This window comes from Macaca thibetana, chromosome 14 (assembly GCF_024542745.1).
Source record: "Macaca thibetana thibetana isolate TM-01 chromosome 14, ASM2454274v1, whole genome shotgun sequence".
NCBI lineage: Eukaryota > Metazoa > Chordata > Mammalia > Primates > Cercopithecidae > Macaca > Macaca thibetana.
In genome coordinates, this window is record NC_065591.1 from 57882674 (window position 1) to 57900748 (window position 18075).

The 18075-nt window shown below is 41.5% G+C and overlaps 1 protein-coding gene across 1 annotated transcript; it reads left to right on the forward strand.

The window, feature by feature from the left end:
- The first annotated feature begins 217 nt into the window (after window positions 1-217).
- OVCH2 (ovochymase 2) lies at window positions 218-17238 on the forward strand. The gene is made up of 15 exons (XM_050756218.1): window positions 218-305; window positions 1935-2044; window positions 2821-2912; window positions 4595-4767; window positions 5114-5209; window positions 5450-5601; window positions 6415-6604; window positions 8064-8087; window positions 10406-10496; window positions 10617-10741; window positions 11462-11602; window positions 11979-12109; window positions 15174-15267; window positions 15783-15914; window positions 17156-17238. The coding sequence occupies exons 1-15, from the start codon at window positions 218-220 to the stop codon at window positions 17236-17238; spliced, it is 1722 nt and encodes a 573-aa protein (XP_050612175.1).
- Window positions 17239-18075: the final 837 nt, after the last annotated feature.

An 18075-nucleotide genomic window follows, 5' to 3' on the forward strand; every position in this document is an offset into this window, starting at 1 on the left:
GATCAAGATTTTGCTTCTGTGGTTGTTTCTCCACATCTTGCAAAAGATCTTAGCGAAACACTACATTCAGAAACATCAGATGGACATGCTTGATATACCAAGTCTTGGTTAATGAATAAACTTGTTTTAAATTGGCTTATTGCTGGTCTCCCAAGGCTTCCTATTTTTCTTTGCTGTCGTCTCTCTAAAATTTCAGGGGAAAACTGTGAGTCTCAAAATGCTTATAAGCAGGAACAAGCTGATTTTACTACTAGGAATAGTCTTTTTCAAACAAGGTAAATCTGCAACTCTTTTGCTCCCCAAAGGTAAGTTTCAAATGAACTCTATAATTACCTTTGTCTGAAACTTTGATGACAATGGACATCACAACTCCACTCCATGTTTCTTTGGGAAAATAGGAGAAGCAAATATATTTTGGTTATCTAATTGTTTTTAAACAATTATTTCGGACTTATCTCCTGCAATCAGCATAGGACACAGGGTGAAACATTTATAGAATGCAACTAATGTATCCAATTAAGTGAACAATCCCTGTTTTCTTCACTTAGTTTCCCTAAGTGAACTGAGATTGTTCACTTACTTGGACCCATTACATAATCCCATCTTCATTCATAGAGCAAAGTCTGGAAATCAGCATGGATTTGGAAGCATTTTTAATCTTTTGCAAAATCATCTTGCTGAGAAATATGAAGTATGTTCACTGTAGTATATTGTAAATGGTCTTTTTTTCCCTTTCAACTAACTTAAACTGAAAACAGTTCTTGGCAGACTTCTCCTTGGTCAGACTTGTGCCAGCCCTGAGAATCAACATGTTTTCTGACTTTAGTGAATTCCGGAAATTGTAAATTTTGTATTTAAAGTATTTATGACTCATTTGACTGAAACAGTTAGAAAATAAGCTTTTGATCCAATGTCATCCTGGCATTGGGTTCAGGATCAAAACACTTATTGTTACATTCATGCTCTGCCATTATTCAGCTGTGCATCTCCTTGATTCTTAGTTTTCTCATCTGCAATGTGGGGATAACAGTGTTTCATTTATAGGCATAGAGTGGCATTAAACGAGAAGCTGTATGAAAGAGCTTTGAATACTTTAACATGTTGATCAAAATAGCTATGCTCTTAAGGATGTGTTCTCAAGAAAAATCATTTGTTCGTCCACCCAGTGTTTCTAAGTGCTTACTTATGCCAAGAATTAAGCTAAACCTTAGAAATGCAGAGGTGAATAAGGCAATGTTTTTTTCCCTCGAGTAGTTCATCGTCCAATGATGGAGGCAAATAATTCATTATCACAATTCTGCATGACAAGAACTATAAAAGGGGTGAAGAAAGCATGCTACAGAACACAGGGGAGAGGCAACCCCACTTTGAGGAAATCAAGGAAGACTTCCTAGTTGAGGTGATCTGCAAGCTTAGGAATAAGAATTACAGAACTTAGGTAGGCAGTGAAGCATGGTGATTATGAGGCAAGGCTAGTTCTAATCCTCCTTCGAAATATGGAAAAGGATGACCTCCAGGAGGGACAGAAGATGTGCCATCCTTGAGTTACCAGGTGGTGGTAAACATCCTTAATCTAGCCTATCCCTTGGCTGAGGAGTCAGAAAACCCATTGAGGGCAAAGAAATAAAAACAACTTTTTCAGGGATAAAATATTTTACATAAAGAGAAAAGAGGTTTTTCTTCTATTACCTAGCAAACCTCTATCCAAGTACCGACTTGTGAATCAGGACACTTCACTCCACTCTCCTTAAATAACCTGTCACTTTCCATTCCTCAAAAGAATTAAATCCAATAAAGATTTATTGATATCTGACTGTGTGCTGGGCACCATACACTATAGTCTCAGACTCAGTTTCATGGGTGAAATAGTGAAGATATTACCTCAATCCTAGAAGCTATCTAATCATTTAATGTTTGTTTCATTTTTTTCTCAGCTCCCAGTTGTGGGCGGAGTCTGGTTAAGGTACAGCCTCGGAATTATTTTAACATTTTCAGTCGCATTCTTGGAGGAAGCCAAGTGGAGAAGGGTTCCTATCCCTGGCAAGTGAGTCTCAAGGACTTCTATGCATCAGGAACTGTGCTAGATTTTATGGTTATAGATATTTCTAAGGTTAAGTTTATATCTTTGAGGAGCCTACAGCCTAGTTGGGTTGAAAGACACAGAATAGTCATCATGGCATGTGATGAATGTCATAAGAAAAAGTATTTACTTGTATATAGTAAATCATTTTAGAATCAAGTCAAATATTGCAAATAGGATAAGCAAAAATTAGAATGTATATTGGAGCGGTAGGATAAAGAAGAGGCTTGAAGAAGCTATAGGAGTCAAAGAGTTAGGAGTATGAGAAAAGTGGTAGATCCAAACAATTTTCCTAAGAGGCTTAGAGAAATTGGAGCATGTGTTGAAAGGCTCCCCAGCCCTCACCTTGCCTTTCTTCCAAACCTCTTCAGCTAGACTCTGCTATATCTTATACTCTTTTGTCTTCATTCACAGACACTGTTCATATTGTTAGAGCAACAGGTCTGCGTCAACAGTGTTATAAAAATAAGTAAATACATCCCAACACTTCTAACTACTACCTCTGTTGACACATACTTACAGCCAATCATCTCAAATTAACTACCTCTCATCTAGACCAGGGTTGCCAGCACCACTCTTCTTTCTGAGCGGTAGTGTGTGAACTTACATTCTCACAGTTCATGATTCTTGATATTTACGAGTGAGATATCTGAGTCTGGTTTTGAGAATAGGCTTCATCACCATGTTTAGGGGGATCCCAGAGCATGAACTTGCTTTCATTTAAGGTATTTGCATTTTAGGTGTCTCTGAAACAAAGACAGAAGCATATTTGTGGAGGAAGCATAGTCTCGCCACAGTGGGTGATCACGGCGGCTCACTGCGTTGCAAACAGGTAAGAAAGGCCTAGCCCATGGGTGAAGATCAGACCACCATTTCCTCTCCTTTGGAATTATCAGCAATAGCTCTATTAAGACATGGACCTGTGTGATGGGTGAGTACTGCTTTAATAGAGGAACATCCTAATTGCATGACACAAATGGGGCTGGGTGACATTGTCAGGTGGCACTTGGTCAATGACACATATTCTTTTCTTTTTTTTTTTTTTTTTTTTTTGAGACGGAGTCTCGCTCTGTCGCCCAGGCTGGAGTGCAGTGGCCTGATCTCAGCTCACTGCAAGCTCCGCCTCCCGGGCTCACGCCATTCTCCTGCCTCAGCCTCCTGAGTAGCTGGGACTACAGGCGCCCGCCACCTCGCCCGGCTAGTTTTTTGTAGTTTTAGTAGAGACGGGGTTTCACTGTGTTCACCAGGATGGTCTCGATCTCCTGACCTTGTGATCCACCCGTCTCGGCCTCCCAAAGTGCTGGGATTACAGGCTTGAGCCACCGCGCCCGGCCACATATTCTTTTCAGAGGCAAAATTCGTTTTTACTTAAAATAACTGGAAGTTAATAATAGTATCCAAATCAGAAAAAAGAGCATTATAAAGAAGGATTTGTGAGAGTTCTCTTCCAGTTTTCTTAAATTTCAGTGAAAAAATATCTAGTTCATTATGCATCTGAAGAAATGGATAAAAGAAAACAAAGGGGGTCCAGTAAAATAGAAAGTAGGCTCCCTGTCTTCTTTCCCATTGATCCTGCCTCTCTGGGATTCAACCCAACAACTTCCCTTTACCCACTTTCTTGTGTTATCCAAATATCCTATTATTGGCTATGTTCTGGGCATGTACTAGGCTGTAATCAAGATCATGTTCCCATATAGTCATTCTTTCATTTCAAGTCTGCAAACATTTCCTGGATGTTTACTTTGTGCTAGATACCAAAGATACCAAAATGACTAAGACATGATTTCTGCCCCCAGAGACTTGACTTTTCTTTTAAAAAGAGTCAACCAATCATCTCACAGCAATGTGGCAAGTGGTAGGTAAGAGAGACATTATGTGTTAAGTTAGGTACCTAATTTGGCCAAGAGTCAGGGAAGTATACCCAGAGAAAACATGCCTTTTTCGATTTTGTATAGAAGCATCACTTCTGGGAATGAAGGGTCTCAAACGATGGCAGGCTGAAGTCTCTATCTATCTTAATGCATCCCACCAAGTTCCTTTCAGATAACATTAGTTAGTTATAACACAGTCTGTGCTTTATAATATACACTAAGCATAGGATCTCTGACATTGAAGTAGCATACTTACTGGGAATCACAAATCATTCCAAAAGGATCTCACTGATATTAGGTCAGGTCAACCTCCCAGGGTAGCTGAATAAACTCCCCTATAGCTGTAGAGACCTGAACTACAATGTATGTGCCTCTCTAGATATTTTCAAATAGCATTGCAAAGTATTAAATTCATCATATCCTTGGCTCTATATGAACCCACTCTTCACTAGTCCTCTACTGGAAGTTGGAATCTCTGAATTTTTTTCTAACAGTGCTGGAATTATTCTCACTTTCTCTGCTCAGCAGCCTTACACCCCATATTATTTATCCATATCATTTTAAAGAAGCCAGTGTGTCAACCATTGCAACTGTATTCAGAAGCACAATGAAATTCATTCATTTTACTGTTTGCTTTCCATAGAAACATTGTGTCAACTTTGAATGTTACTGCTGGAGAATATGACTTAAGCCAGATAGAGCCGGGAGAGCAAACTCTCACTATTGAAACTGTCATCATACATCCACATTTCTCCACCAAGAAACCAATGGACTATGATATTGCCCTTTTAAAGATGGCTGGAGCCTTCCAATTTGGTAAACATTTGAGGATCGTGTTGAATTGTCTACCCCAAATTCTCTATAACCTCTGTGCCATAGCACATTTTCTGCAGTATATGTTCTGGGTCATGCACTTTGAGACAGGGATTTGGGCTTGGGGGTCCTACCTGAAACTCTTTTTGCTTGTGGTTCTGGAGATAGCATTACATGGAGTTAGGAGAGGGTTTTCTTGATCTGACAAGTAACCCCTGGAGGTGCCAGGCAAAGCTATCACAACTCTTATGAGGTCTTTAGGGGACCACCTGGATACCAACTGGTAAGTGGCTTTATAGTGTCCTCTCCTCCGTGAATAAGACAAGCCCTACCTTGCTCTTTTCTTCAGACCATTTTGTGGGACCCATATGTCTTCCAGAGCTGCGGGAGCAATTTGAGGCTGGTTTTACTTGTACAACTGCAGGCTGGGGCCGCTTAACTGAAGGTAAGAACTTGTGTGCCATTCCTCTTAGGCAGAGGTCAGAACTTTCTGATGGGTAATCAGAAAATGGAATTTTTAATCAATTTTTTAAAGACAATTGTGCATACATTTTTAAGGATAGAGAATGCCACATTGTACTTAGAAATTCAAGTCTTTCCAAGTGACACAAACACAAATGATGCATCTTCAACTCAGAAAGGGTGAAAGAGTTCCTGCTGGGGCTTCCATCTCTATGTTTTTCAGATGGCATCCTCTCACAAGTCTTGCAGGAAGTGAATCTGCCTATTTTGACCTGGGAAGAGTGTGTGGCAGCTCTGTTAACACTAAAGAGGCCCATCAGTGGGAAGACCTTTCTTTGCACAGGCTTTCCTGATGGAGGGAGAGACGCATGTCAGGTGGGTGGGGAGCTGTGGGGCTGTCAGGCCCCAGGCAAGGCTTCCCTTGGTTTTGTTTTCTTCTAGTTTTCTTAAATTTCAGTGAAATTTAATTTAATTAGAAAGTATATTGGAGAGGTAGAATAAAGAATAGTCTTGAAGAAGCTATAGGGGTCAAATAGTTAAGAGTACGAGAAAAATGGTAGATCCAAACCATTTCCCTAATCAGGCTGCAGGAAGACTGATCCCAGGTAAGGCAGGAATCTGGAAAGAAGGGTTAGGAGTACCAAGGGAGGTTAGGTCAAAATAAAGGGACAGTGGAAACAATCTGTTTTTAGCAGGAAGTGTGATTTAAAAGAAGTCTTCTGCTTTTTCCAAAAGACCAAATAACAGAGATAATGCCAAGAATGAACTCGGGGTTCTCCCATTCCTGAAGGATGGCTGACTCTTTTCTATTTAGAAGTTTCCAGTTTGTGGACGTTGGAAACTTTACACTTTGCCTCCATTCTTCCTACTAACCAAGGCCTGAAGTCAGTCTCACTGCTGGCCAAGACTTCTCTGAGTCTGCAGCGTGAGATAAGAGAAAGAAGAAAGTCTGCTACTTTGATGAAAGCCATCCATGAGGAAAAGGGAGGTGGGATTGTTGGGTTCCAGTGATATTTGAGGATCATATGGGAATTGTGCTGGGATCTTCAGACACAGGACCCTGAGTCTAAATTATTAGAAGTGAAGACATGACATTGATCCTCCTCCAGCATCGTTGTGAGGAAAAAGTGAGCACTTTGGGGCATAGACACTGACAGTGGTGCTAACAGAGGCTTTTTCCCTCCGCAGGGAGATTCAGGAGGTTCACTCATGTGCCGGAATAAAAAGGGGGCCTGGACTCTGGCTGGTGTGACTTCCTGGGGTTTGGGCTGTGGTCGAGGCTGGAGAAACAATGTGAGGAAGAATGATCAAGGATCCCCTGGGATCTTCACGGACCTTAGTAAAGTGCTTCCCTGGATCCACAAACACATCCAAGCTGGTAACTAAGCCATCACACAAGGTTAAGAAGCTGCCATTCTGCTAGGGTCAGAGAGAGCATCATCTGAGTCTTGGCAAATCAGAACACCTGAACAGACAGGCTCTACCTCTGTTCTCAGTGTAGCACACAAGGATTGTGAGATTTACCAAGTCTGAATAAAACAAGAGTAAAATATGGTATGTGGAGCAGCATGCAAATTTTCAATGAAAAATGAATCCATCTATCCTAGACTTTCTCAAACTGGCCTTTAATTGAAACTACCTCAGTTGATCATATGCTTTCACCACTTACTTCTCAACAAAATCCAGCAAACTATAACAGATCAGTAGTTATCAACCAGGGGCAATTTTGCCCCCAGGGACAGTATCAGGAGACATTTTTATTGTCACAACTGGCAGGGCTGAGGAGTGGCTCTGGTGTCCAGTGGATAGGGGCCTTGGATGCTGCTAAACATCCTACAAAGTACAGGACAGCCTCCCACAACAAAGAATGATCCCACCCAAAAGGTTAATAGTACCCACATTGAGAATCCCTGGCATAGATCCAGGTATAGTAAGTCTGAGAAAGCCAGGATGTACATGCAGCCAGGCCTCCATATCTGCAGGTTCCACATCAGCAGATTCAACCAACTGTGGATCAAAAATATTTAGAGAAAAATAAAATGATAAAAATAACAATACAATAATAATGACAATACAAATTTTTAAAAGTACAGTATAACAACTACTTACATAGCATTTTCATTGTCTTAGGTATCGCAAGTACTCCAGAGACAATTTAGAGTGCTGCATAGGGGAAGACATGCCTAGGTTATCTGCAAATACTATGCCGTTTAAGGATTTGGGCATCCTCAGATTTTTGGTATCTGCAAGGGTTCTGAAACCAACCCCCCACAAACATTGAGGGACAAGTGTATACCCTTATGATAGACTGACTAGTGAGCTCATTGCAACTTCTTTGCTACCTCCAAATCCAACTTAATTGTTTTCTTATCTGGTGGCTTCCAACCTCAAAAAGGCCTTTATCCTTTTCTAAAGAAGTTAATTTAAATTAAGTTTAGTAAGAATTTGAGTTTGTTTTCAAGTGTATTGTACAGTGGCAGGTATCTGAGCCCTCAAAGTTTTACCTATTTAACCCAGCAACTCTTTTATAGTTATGGACAAATTATTTCCATCTCTAGCCTCTGTTCTTATGTAAAATGACCCCCTTGCTCTGTGAAATCTCCAGTTAATTACTGTTTCTTATTAGCCCACTCAATAAAGAGAATTAAATCATTTTAAAACACCAGAGCCCCTTTCCTACTTTATCCATTTATCCCTTCCCTTCTTTCCACAGATTAGATTTTTGTTAGTTGCATATTGACTTAAAAATCTCTTCTGCGCCAAGGAGATGCTAACTTCTTGAAGTATTGTTCAGGATACCACAGGCTTTCAATTGCATCTTTCTTTTTCTTTCCCAGGTAATCAGAGAAAGAGCTCCAGAGGTGGGTATTCCTTGCAGGCTGCTCCATCGGGAGCACAAATTAACATGTAGCACTTCTGAATGTCAGTTCCTAAAGTCTTCCTCTCCAAGAGCGCTCCATGCTCAGTAGGTCTAAGACTACCACCTGGAGCACCTACAGCCATTCCCAGCCAGTCCAGGCAAGCCCATGCCCGGCAGAAGCCCCAGTTGCCCTCCCATTTCATTTCTTAGCAATCCAGAGCTCTGTCCCAATTCAGTCAACCTTTGCCAAACACTAGCTTGGAATCAGAGACTCAGGGAAACAGGGCAAGGCAGTGCAGATGTGGTCAGTAAGCTACATGCCTTGCCCTGAAAGTGTCCCTACTTATATAGGGTCTCATCCCCTTTGTTCCGTTGCGATCCTGCAATGAATTCACTCTGTGACTTTGGGTGAGTCTTTTCCTAACTCTGGCCCTCATCCATAAAGAAAATGGTATGGGCCAGATGGTCTCTAAGACATTTTAGTTCAAATCATCAGTGATTCTTTGAACCTGTGGAAAGATCTACAAAGAGCAATATAGAAAAATAGTACCCTGAGCCGGGCGCGGTGGCTCACGCCTGTAATCCCAGCACTTTGGGAGGCCGAGGCGGGCGGATTACAAGGTCAGGAGATCGAGACCACGGTGAAACCCCATCTCTACTAAAAATACAAAAAATTAGCCAGGCGCGGTGGCGGGCGCCTGTAGTCCCAGCTACTTGGGAGGCTGAGGCAGGAGAATGGCGTGAACCCGGGAGGCGGAGCTTGCAGTGAGCAGAGATCCGCCACTGCACTCCAGCCTGGGCGACAGAGCCAGACTCTGTCTCAAAAAAAAAAAAAAACAAAAAAAAAAAAAAAAAAAAAAAAAAAAAAGAAAAGAAAAGAAAAATAGTACCCTGAGAGCTCAGAGGAGTGAGAAGCTGCTTCTAGTTGAAAACAAATAAACTCACAGGGGAGCTCTGATGCACAGACATCTTTGAAGCTGCACCTTGAAGGAGGAATAGGATTTTGTCAAGTGGAAATGGAATATGGGTAAAGAAAAATATTCCAGCTCAAGGAATCATCCTTATTAAAGGAAGGATCTTAAGGATGAAGACAAAAAAAATAGGGCATAAATCAGCTAAAGCAACAAAAGCATAGGGCATGTGATGAGGATTTATAAGGGAGAAGAATAGAAACATAACTTGAGATCAAACTATGGAAACTTAAAATGCCAGCCAAAAAAGTTTGGATATGATTGAGTAATAGAAAGCTGATTAATTAGATAAGCAGATTTGAACTATAATAGCATAAGAACAGCATGTAGGGGATGGGTTGTGAGGGGACGAATGCATGGACGTATGAAATTCTGCATTAGTTTGAGAGACAACAAATGAAGGCTTGAACCAAGGCAATGTCCACAGAATGAAAAGGAAGGAATAGAAACAAGAAATGAGGATTGGGAGCCAATTAGATGAAAGGTTGTAAGGAACAAGGAGGAGGAGAAGATAGTATCAAAGTTTTGAGCACTAGAGACTAAGAAAAGGGTGCACAACAATAATAAAATCAGAAGTGGGGGCAGTTTTGCTGACCCAAGGAATTCTATTTGTAGCATATTGAGTTCTGAGGGAGACATCTAAGAAACTGTCATAAAAAATCAGGTCTGAAGTTCAGAAATGTAGAGATGACATCTGAAATGGAGTGTATGAATGAAACTGGTCCAAGGGATCATAGAGAGAGAGCATATGAGGATGAAGGCTAGAACCTGGGAAATACCTGCACTTATAGAATAAAGCATGAGGTCAGCAAAAGAAGAGTAAAGGGCCAGAGGTGGCTCATGCCTGTAATCACAGCAATTTGGGAGGCCCAGGTGGGAGGATCGCTTGAGTCCAGGAGTTCAAGACCCAGCCTAGGCAACAAAGTGAGACTCCGTCTCACGAATAATTTCTTCAAAAAAATTAGCCAGGTGTGGTGGTGTGAGTCTGTGGTCTCAGCTACTCGAGAGGCTGAAGCAGGAGGACTGCCTGAGCCTGGGAGGTTGAGGTTGCAGTGAGCTGTGATCATGCCACTGCACTCCACCCTGGGTGAGAGACTGAGGCCCTGCCTCAAAAATAAAAAGAAAGAAGAGTTAAGGAAAGAAAACCAATCATAGAATTTCAAGGTTAAGCAGGATCTAAAAGGAATCAAAAAGGCATCATAGAAGTAAAGACAGGAGAAGATTTCATGAAGAACAAAGAGTACATCAAGAAGAACCAGGAGGCTATGGTGTTTGCAGCTTCTAGAGGGAGGGGCTGTTGTGGTTAGCTGGCACAGCTAACCCTGACTCTCCTGGCTTTTCCTCCCAGCCAGGTGCAGTGAGCAGGATGTCACAGTCAGCGGGGCTGAGGGGGAGCTGCACTTCCCAGAAAGCCTCCACCTATATTATGAGAGCAAACAGTGAGTAACACCCTTTGCACTCCTCCTTACTCCCACCTCCAGTCTGGCTGTGCCCACTAATTGGACTGTGATAGTCATTTTCTGTCTAGAAATAACACCCTCTCCATGATCTGCCTACAGATGGTGTGTCTGGACCCTGCTGGTACCAGAGGAAATGCATGTGTTGCTCAGTTTTTCCCACCTAGATGTTGAGTCTTGTCACCACAATTACTTGTCAATGTATTCTTTAGAAGACAGACCCATCGGTGAGTGGATTTTCACAGTGTCAAATGGAAACTGGTGCCAAGTGGGCTTAATGAGGCCTCGTTATCTTATGTCTGGCACTGAGCCATTTGTAAATGCCGCACTGTCTGACTTCAGCTTTGAGACTCAGAATTGGGAGTGGGAAGGAACCAAATCTGAGCCTGGATGATGGCTGCAAGGTCACAGGGCAAATCTGCTTCCCATCAAACCAGGCTTCCTAGGCTCATTTGCCAGACCTGGTGTCCATGAGGAATAAACTCTAGATATAGTCAGGGCCTCTCAGGATCTCCAGACAGGTCACTGCTTTCCTAGCTGTGAAAATGACCTTTCCCTGCCTCATCAAGCTAAGAAGGGAAATACAAATAGACAACCATGAGAAGGAGACAGGTTACTTATAAGAAACAGAAATGGAATGGCGTTTCTGTGGTTTCTCAGCTGGAGGTGATGGACACATTTGGCAATGACTGAGAAGCATTTTTCAGTTGTCACAAGTGCAGGAATTGTCACTGGTAGAGGCCAGGAATGCTACCAAATATCCTACAAAAGATGCAGGATAGCAAGAACACAAAGAAGGTTCTGGCTCAAAATGTCAACTGTGACAAGACTGAGAAACTTAGGATTGGACTCCTGAAATATCACGGCAAATTCAGTTCTTCTTAAATCACTGAAGGGGGACTATTTTCTAGATTCTGAACAAAGAATCTTTTTTTCTCATCCTGCAGGAAAATTTTGTGCAGAAAGCCTCCCTTCATCCATTCTTGTTGGCTCTAATTCTCTAAGGCTGAAATTCGTCTCTGATGCCACAGATTATGCAGCTGGGTTTAATCTTACCTATAAAGCTCTTAAACCAAACTACATTCCTGGTAAAACCATTTACTTTTAATTACGTACTATCCCCACCTTCTGTAGAAGCTTAGGCCCCATAGGAATTAGGTGAGAGGCAGGGATGCCTCTCCCAAGGCTCAGCTGGCTCCACATGGGAGAGGGGCACAGGCTAACTAGGGAACAGGGGGCAGTCTCCCCCTCAACCCTGAGTTCACCCTGCTAGCTCGTAGTGATTGCCATCCAAGTGAGTTGAGAGGGCCTGAAGAGTTCTGGAGAATCATGCACTCTTTTCTTGTTGGCAATGTCTGAAAATGCAATTGGTATGCATCATTTTCAGGAGACAGGAGGGAGAGCAGTGAGAATTCTTCTTTATTTGAATGGTGCCATCTGTTTGGATTTTTTCTTATGTTTCAGATTCAGGTTGCAGTTACTTAACTGTCCTTTTTGAAGAAGGCCTCATACAGAGTCTAAACTATCCTGAAAACTACAGTGACATGGCTAACTGTGACTGGATTTTTCAAGCTCCCAAACATCACCTAATTAAGGTATTGACTTTGGCTGTACTTACTTAGCTATGGTAAATTCACAAAACAGCTAACATAAGGACCATGAGGTCAGAGGTTTTATCTGATTTATTCACTGCTGTATTTGCAGTACCTAGAACCTGGCACCTGACACACAAAGCTGTCAATAAATACTTGCTGAATGATGGATCCGCTCAGTTTCCCCTGCAACTACACATTTTTCCAGTAGATGACACTGTGCTCTTTACTTTTTGTTTACAAAAAAAAAAAAGTGCTGCTTTAATCTTTGCATTTAATTAGCCGGGCACAGTGGCGGGCACCTGTAGTCCCAGCTACTCGGGAGGCTGAGGCAGGAGAATTGCTTGAACCTGGGAGATGGAGGTTGCAGTGAGCCGAGATTGTGCCACTGCACTACAGCCTGGGCTACAAGAGCGAAACTCTTAAAAAAAAAAAAAAAAAAAAAAGAAAAGAAATCTTTGTGTTGGTGACTTTCTTAGTCTATTCCAGAAACAAGCATTTCTTCCTTATTTATTAAACTGCTCACAAACACATTGTAAGTTATAGATAACAAAAGTCAAGGACAATCAGGCCAAAATCACCAAGCCTTTCAAGCAGAGAGGACAGAGCAAGCCTAGAGGAACCAGTGCAGATCAGGCTCAGGGAATCACTGGTTTAAGAGGGTCTTAAGGTGTCCTGGAGTGGGCGGTGGAAGGCAAGGCGGAAGTCAATGTATGGAGGCCTTTGAATGTCTGGAAATGGAGTTTATTCCACATTTGATTAGCAGTGTTTGTGGTTACTTGTTTGTCCATTAAACACTAATGGATCATCTGCAGAGAGATATCATCAGGGAGGTAGAAGAAAGACTGCAGTCAGGGTGAGATTGGAATGAGGCGTTTTCTTACAGGTCTTTCTCTTAAAATAATAATTGAAAACAAGACAGTGTAAGATGGAGAGAAAGGAGAGTAGAAAATAAAGGGGAGAGGAGTGAGGGATGATGAGACCCCAGCGTTCTCATGTACTTAAGAGATGGAAAGAGCTCTGAGATGTGGGAGAACCAAATTGGTGTGTTCTTGTGACAGCCTGGAGAATGCAGCCTTTAACTTAAAACACAAACCAAACAAAAAGATGTGACCAATCATTTGGATACCACACTAAGTTAGAACTTAAACAGATGAGAACTGAGGTGTCCAGTCCCCACCACACACCTCCGTAAAAAGGGAGAATAATTAGACTGGAAATTGAACAATTGAGAGGAGTTTGGATTGGTGGTATCTGAAATATCACGTTAAGTCAGATGTTAATGGCAGAAAGAAGATCACACAGGTTTTATGAATGAGTGGGGAAAGATGATATGGAGGCAGTTGGTATAGATTTCTTTCTAAAAGTTCCTCAAACCTAAACAAAGTTGGGACAAAAATTTCAGCAGAATTAAGGAAAATTTGTTAGTGATGGAGGATAAAATTTAGGTTGTGAGCATGTTTCCAGGTGGAGGAAGAAGAGGAAATTTAGTTGAAAATCTGAAAATGCCAGAGCCAGAAGTGATTGAAAAATATCTCTTCAATAAATAAAGGTTGAGTGTTGTGCATCAGTGAAGTGATGTTCTCATACCCTGCCAGTGACAGCGTCATTTTGCAGAACTCATCTAAGATAGTAATTTGGAAATTGGTGTTACAAGTCATAGCAATATGCTCATCATTTGACTTGGAGAGAAAAGGGCCCCTTCCCAGAAAGTATCCCAGTAAGGGTTTAATAAATGTTTGAATGAATCCTATTTCTGATACATGTCCCCCTCCCCAAGCCTACCTTCACCATTAGTAATTATTTGCCTCCAGTTTTGTTTTATCCACACAGTCCTTTCTGCATCTCGCTCAGAGTCCGGGTCCCATTGAATCCCCACCAAACTATGTGTTAAAACTGGAACTCCTATTTCATCTGCCCTCTCTCCCGGCACTCTTCACTTCAAATTCAATTGGCTAGTGCTCACTAAACTGCTCCAAGATCACTCTTTATTGTTTCTTTGTTTCTCCTTCACACTGTTCCTTCTGTCTAGATAGTCCTCCCTTTTCCTGACACAAAACAAGTGTCCCATGCAGGGAATTATACAAGAGAAGAAAAAAAGTAAATGCATAAAGATATTCACTGCCAAGTTTTTAAGATAGCAAAAAATGCAGGTGTCAAGGATAGAGATAAATGAAATATTATGCTACCAATAAGCATCACAATTACAGAAACTATGAGAAAAAGTTTGTCATTATTTATTCTTGGTGAACCTAGGTTGATTCCAGGTGATCGCCTTTGTTTTCTAGGTCATTACTCATCATAGCCTAATAATCTACTTGAGAATTTTGCTGAGGTTTACATTTAAGCTTAGTATCCAAAATCAACTCTCTCTAACTCATACAAGGATTTCCTTTTTCATGCACATTCATGAGGATTGCTACATTTGACTCTGAGCCCACTTATGCAAATGCTTTCAGTAGCTCAGATGATACTTTGTTTTATATCAGCAATTAGACTCACTCATATCTGTGCCTTATCAGAATTTTGCTGTGAGGCATGGAAATTTAGTGGCAACAGGACAGAGTAGGTGAGAAGAATAGCCAGATATATCCTGCTGGGTAGAAAGACATGGTCTCCAAGGGGCACAACAAATTTTAGTCTTGATTCAGGAGAACTAGGGGTTCAAGATGAAACATCAGGAACCAGGTGAACAACACTAAGATGTCCAGAGAAGCAGTTTTGTGTATATGCAATTAGTTGAGTTGAGTGTCTAGTTGCTTCCAGGAAAAAAAAATCCCCATGCGGTAGCTCTTTTAATCTCTTAGGGTCGCTAGGAAGCTAAAATATTTGCACAGTTTCCTGCCCTTTGATTCAGGCCATATCTGGTAGCTATTTCAAAAAGTTAGAGAGCCTGTGATATAGAATCCTTTTGTTGGTAATCTGACCCACTCCTGAATACCCCATTAACTTTCTCATCTAAGGTCTTACTCTAGAACAAGTTGAGCAATTCAAATTTCTCTGCTGAATCAAAGTCAAGTAATTCATTCAGATTGTTTACTCTGCATGTAACTTCGCGTCTTCTCAGCTTTCATTTCAGAGTCTGGAAATAGAAGAAAGTGGAGACTGCACTTCCGACTATGTGACAGTGCACAGTGATGTAGAAAGGAAGAAGGAAATAGGTTAGGTTTGTGGCCCCTGAGCCTCAGCTCGCTCTGGTTTGCGTTTGGACCCAGTCTTGAGATGGGAACGAAAAGGAGACGGATCAATCTTCCTTCATCTTCCTGCACCACCTCCACCCCTCCCTGTGGTCTCACCATCACTCCTTTGTGTTCTTCATTATGGGGGCAGGAATAGAAAGAGGGAGAATCAAAGAACCACTGAAACAGAAATGTGAAAGGCCCATGAGGAAACTAGCAGTCAGAAGGGGGAAGTTCCATTGAAACAAGTCCTGAGGCTAGAACCAGTTCCCTTAACATCATTGAGTATGGGAGTGTTTGGGAGAGAAAACCAAATTGAAATGTCTTGGTGTTAATTACCTGTTTAAGGAGTGAGCCGCCTTCATTTTGAAAATGAATTGTGAAAAGCGTATTCATCAACAATTACCTGAAGGACAATTTTCTTTTTTCTTCTCTCCAATGCCATGGATATCTGCTGGGTGCTGGACAATGTCTTGCCTGGGCTGGCCTTCAACAAGCTCGGGTGTGTGGCTATGATGTCCCCACCCCTGTGCTGAGCCCCTCCAGCATCATGCTCATCAGCTTCCAATCGGATGAAAATGGGACCTTCAGGGGCTTTCAGGCTACAGTCTCCTTCATTCCTAAAGCAGGTAAGAAGATAGAGTCACCAGCTCTTTGGTTCCCAGTTCTAATCCTTGTGATATGAATTAGAGGGCAGTCTTTAGAGCCCAACACGGAGACAGTCAATTCTCACTATCTTCAATAATTACATCCTATCAAGTCACCATGGACACTGAACAAGAGAATACTCAGCCATCGCTCCTAGGAAATGTACAGGGTTAGGTGCCTGCAAGGTACATTTTCATCAGCTGATCAGTACATAAACTTGTTTTATGTGTGTTTCTGTTTAAAGACATCTTATTGAATATATATTGTTGGTTCATTACAATGAATTCATGGCCATTAAATTCATGACCAACAGCACTGTGACTCATGTCTGAACAAAGCTTAGATCTAACACGTGTGTTTTCTATGTGAGGCACATCACAGACTTTTGCACTTAGGAACACTAGATGGCACTTCAGCACTATGCTTGGGGCCATTTTAAACATCGAGGTCACCAATAAAAAGAACAGACTTGAAAAAAAAAAGTGCTACTAAATAGACCATGAAAAGGACACTTGTTTATAGGATGAGGGCTGAAGCAAAAAGGCAAAACATTGCCTTGTTTTACCTCATCTGGAAACATGTGTGTCTAACAACGTGTATTTTTCGTCACTCTTCACAAGCCTATGAATGATCCTGAGAACAACATAAGTATCACTTCTGGAGCTGTAAATAATTTTTAGTGAGTAGGTGAATTCACATATATGGAGTTCACAAAGAACGAGTGACTGTATGTCTGAATCCTGGCCGATCATTACTAGATGTGTAATCTTAAGAAAGAGACATCTAAGACTCATTTATTTCAACCCTACTAAGGGAAAACAATGCATCCCTAATAAGAATGCAGTGAGGATTAAATGAAATAAGATACACTTGGCCACAAGCAAGTGTGTAATACATAACAGAGACATAGAAATATGAAGTATCTTCACCAGTTCCAGACTCTGGACATCTGAACTACCTAACCAGCTTCCTTACACATTCTCACACCCATGATTCTTCTTTCCAAACCCCACAAAGTCAGTTACCTGCTTTCCAAGTTGTTCATTCTTGTCAGTATTAAGCAGCTGCAGATGGCAAAGCCAAGTTAAAGTTAAAATGCCCCACTCTTCATTTGAAATACCTACAGAGTCTAGCTGACTGAGGTGCCCCAGAATTCTAACAATAGCGTCATAAATCATTTTCTGATAAATCTTCAACCCTGGCCATCATTGTGGGAGCTGAGTAATTGTATCATACTTATACCCAATATACCCAGATTTAAACATCTCCGTATCAGAGGATGAATCAATGTTTCTGGAGACATGAGATGTGCCAAATGGACAAACCAATGTTTCTGGTAAGCTGTTTTGGGTACCAAGTGATACACACAGAGTATAATCCAGGGTTCAACTGAAGAAGCAGGTGATATAGATTTAATTACATCTTCCTCTAAAATATACTGGAGTCCTAACCTCCAGTACCCCAGAATGTGACCTTATTTAGAGACAGGGTTGTTACAGAGTTAATCAGTTAAAATGAGGTTATTAGCCTGGGCCCTAATCCAATATGACTAGTGTCCTTATTAAAAGGAGAAAATTGGAAGCAGAGAGACAAACACACACAGGGAGAAGATTGTGTAATGATGAAGGCAGAGGTTGGGGCAATACATCATCTACAGGCCAAGGGGCACCAGTAACTGCCAGTAAACCACCAGAAGCTAGAGGAGAGGCTTGGAGCAGACTCCTCATCAGAGCCCTCAGACAGAGTCAACCCTGCTGACACCTTGATCTTGGACTTCTAGCCTCCAGAATTATGAGACAATAAATTTCTGTTGTTCTAAGCTACCTAGTTTGTGATACTTTGTCATGGCAGCCCTAACAAACTGATACACCAGAATTGGCTTACGCAATTCTGGGGACTGACTAAGCAGGTAAATCTACAGGCCAGGCGGTCAGAAAGGGAAAATCATAGAAACACTGGAATTCCACAGCATGGGCTGAAGCTGTTCTTCACAGGCAGAATTTCTTCTCTCTTTTGGGGAAGCCTAAGCCCTGCTTTTAGGGCCTTCAAACTAATCAAGTCAGGTTCACCCAGATTATTCAAGATGATCTTCTCTACCTAGAGTCAAATGATTAGGAACTTTACTTACTTCTGCAAAATTTC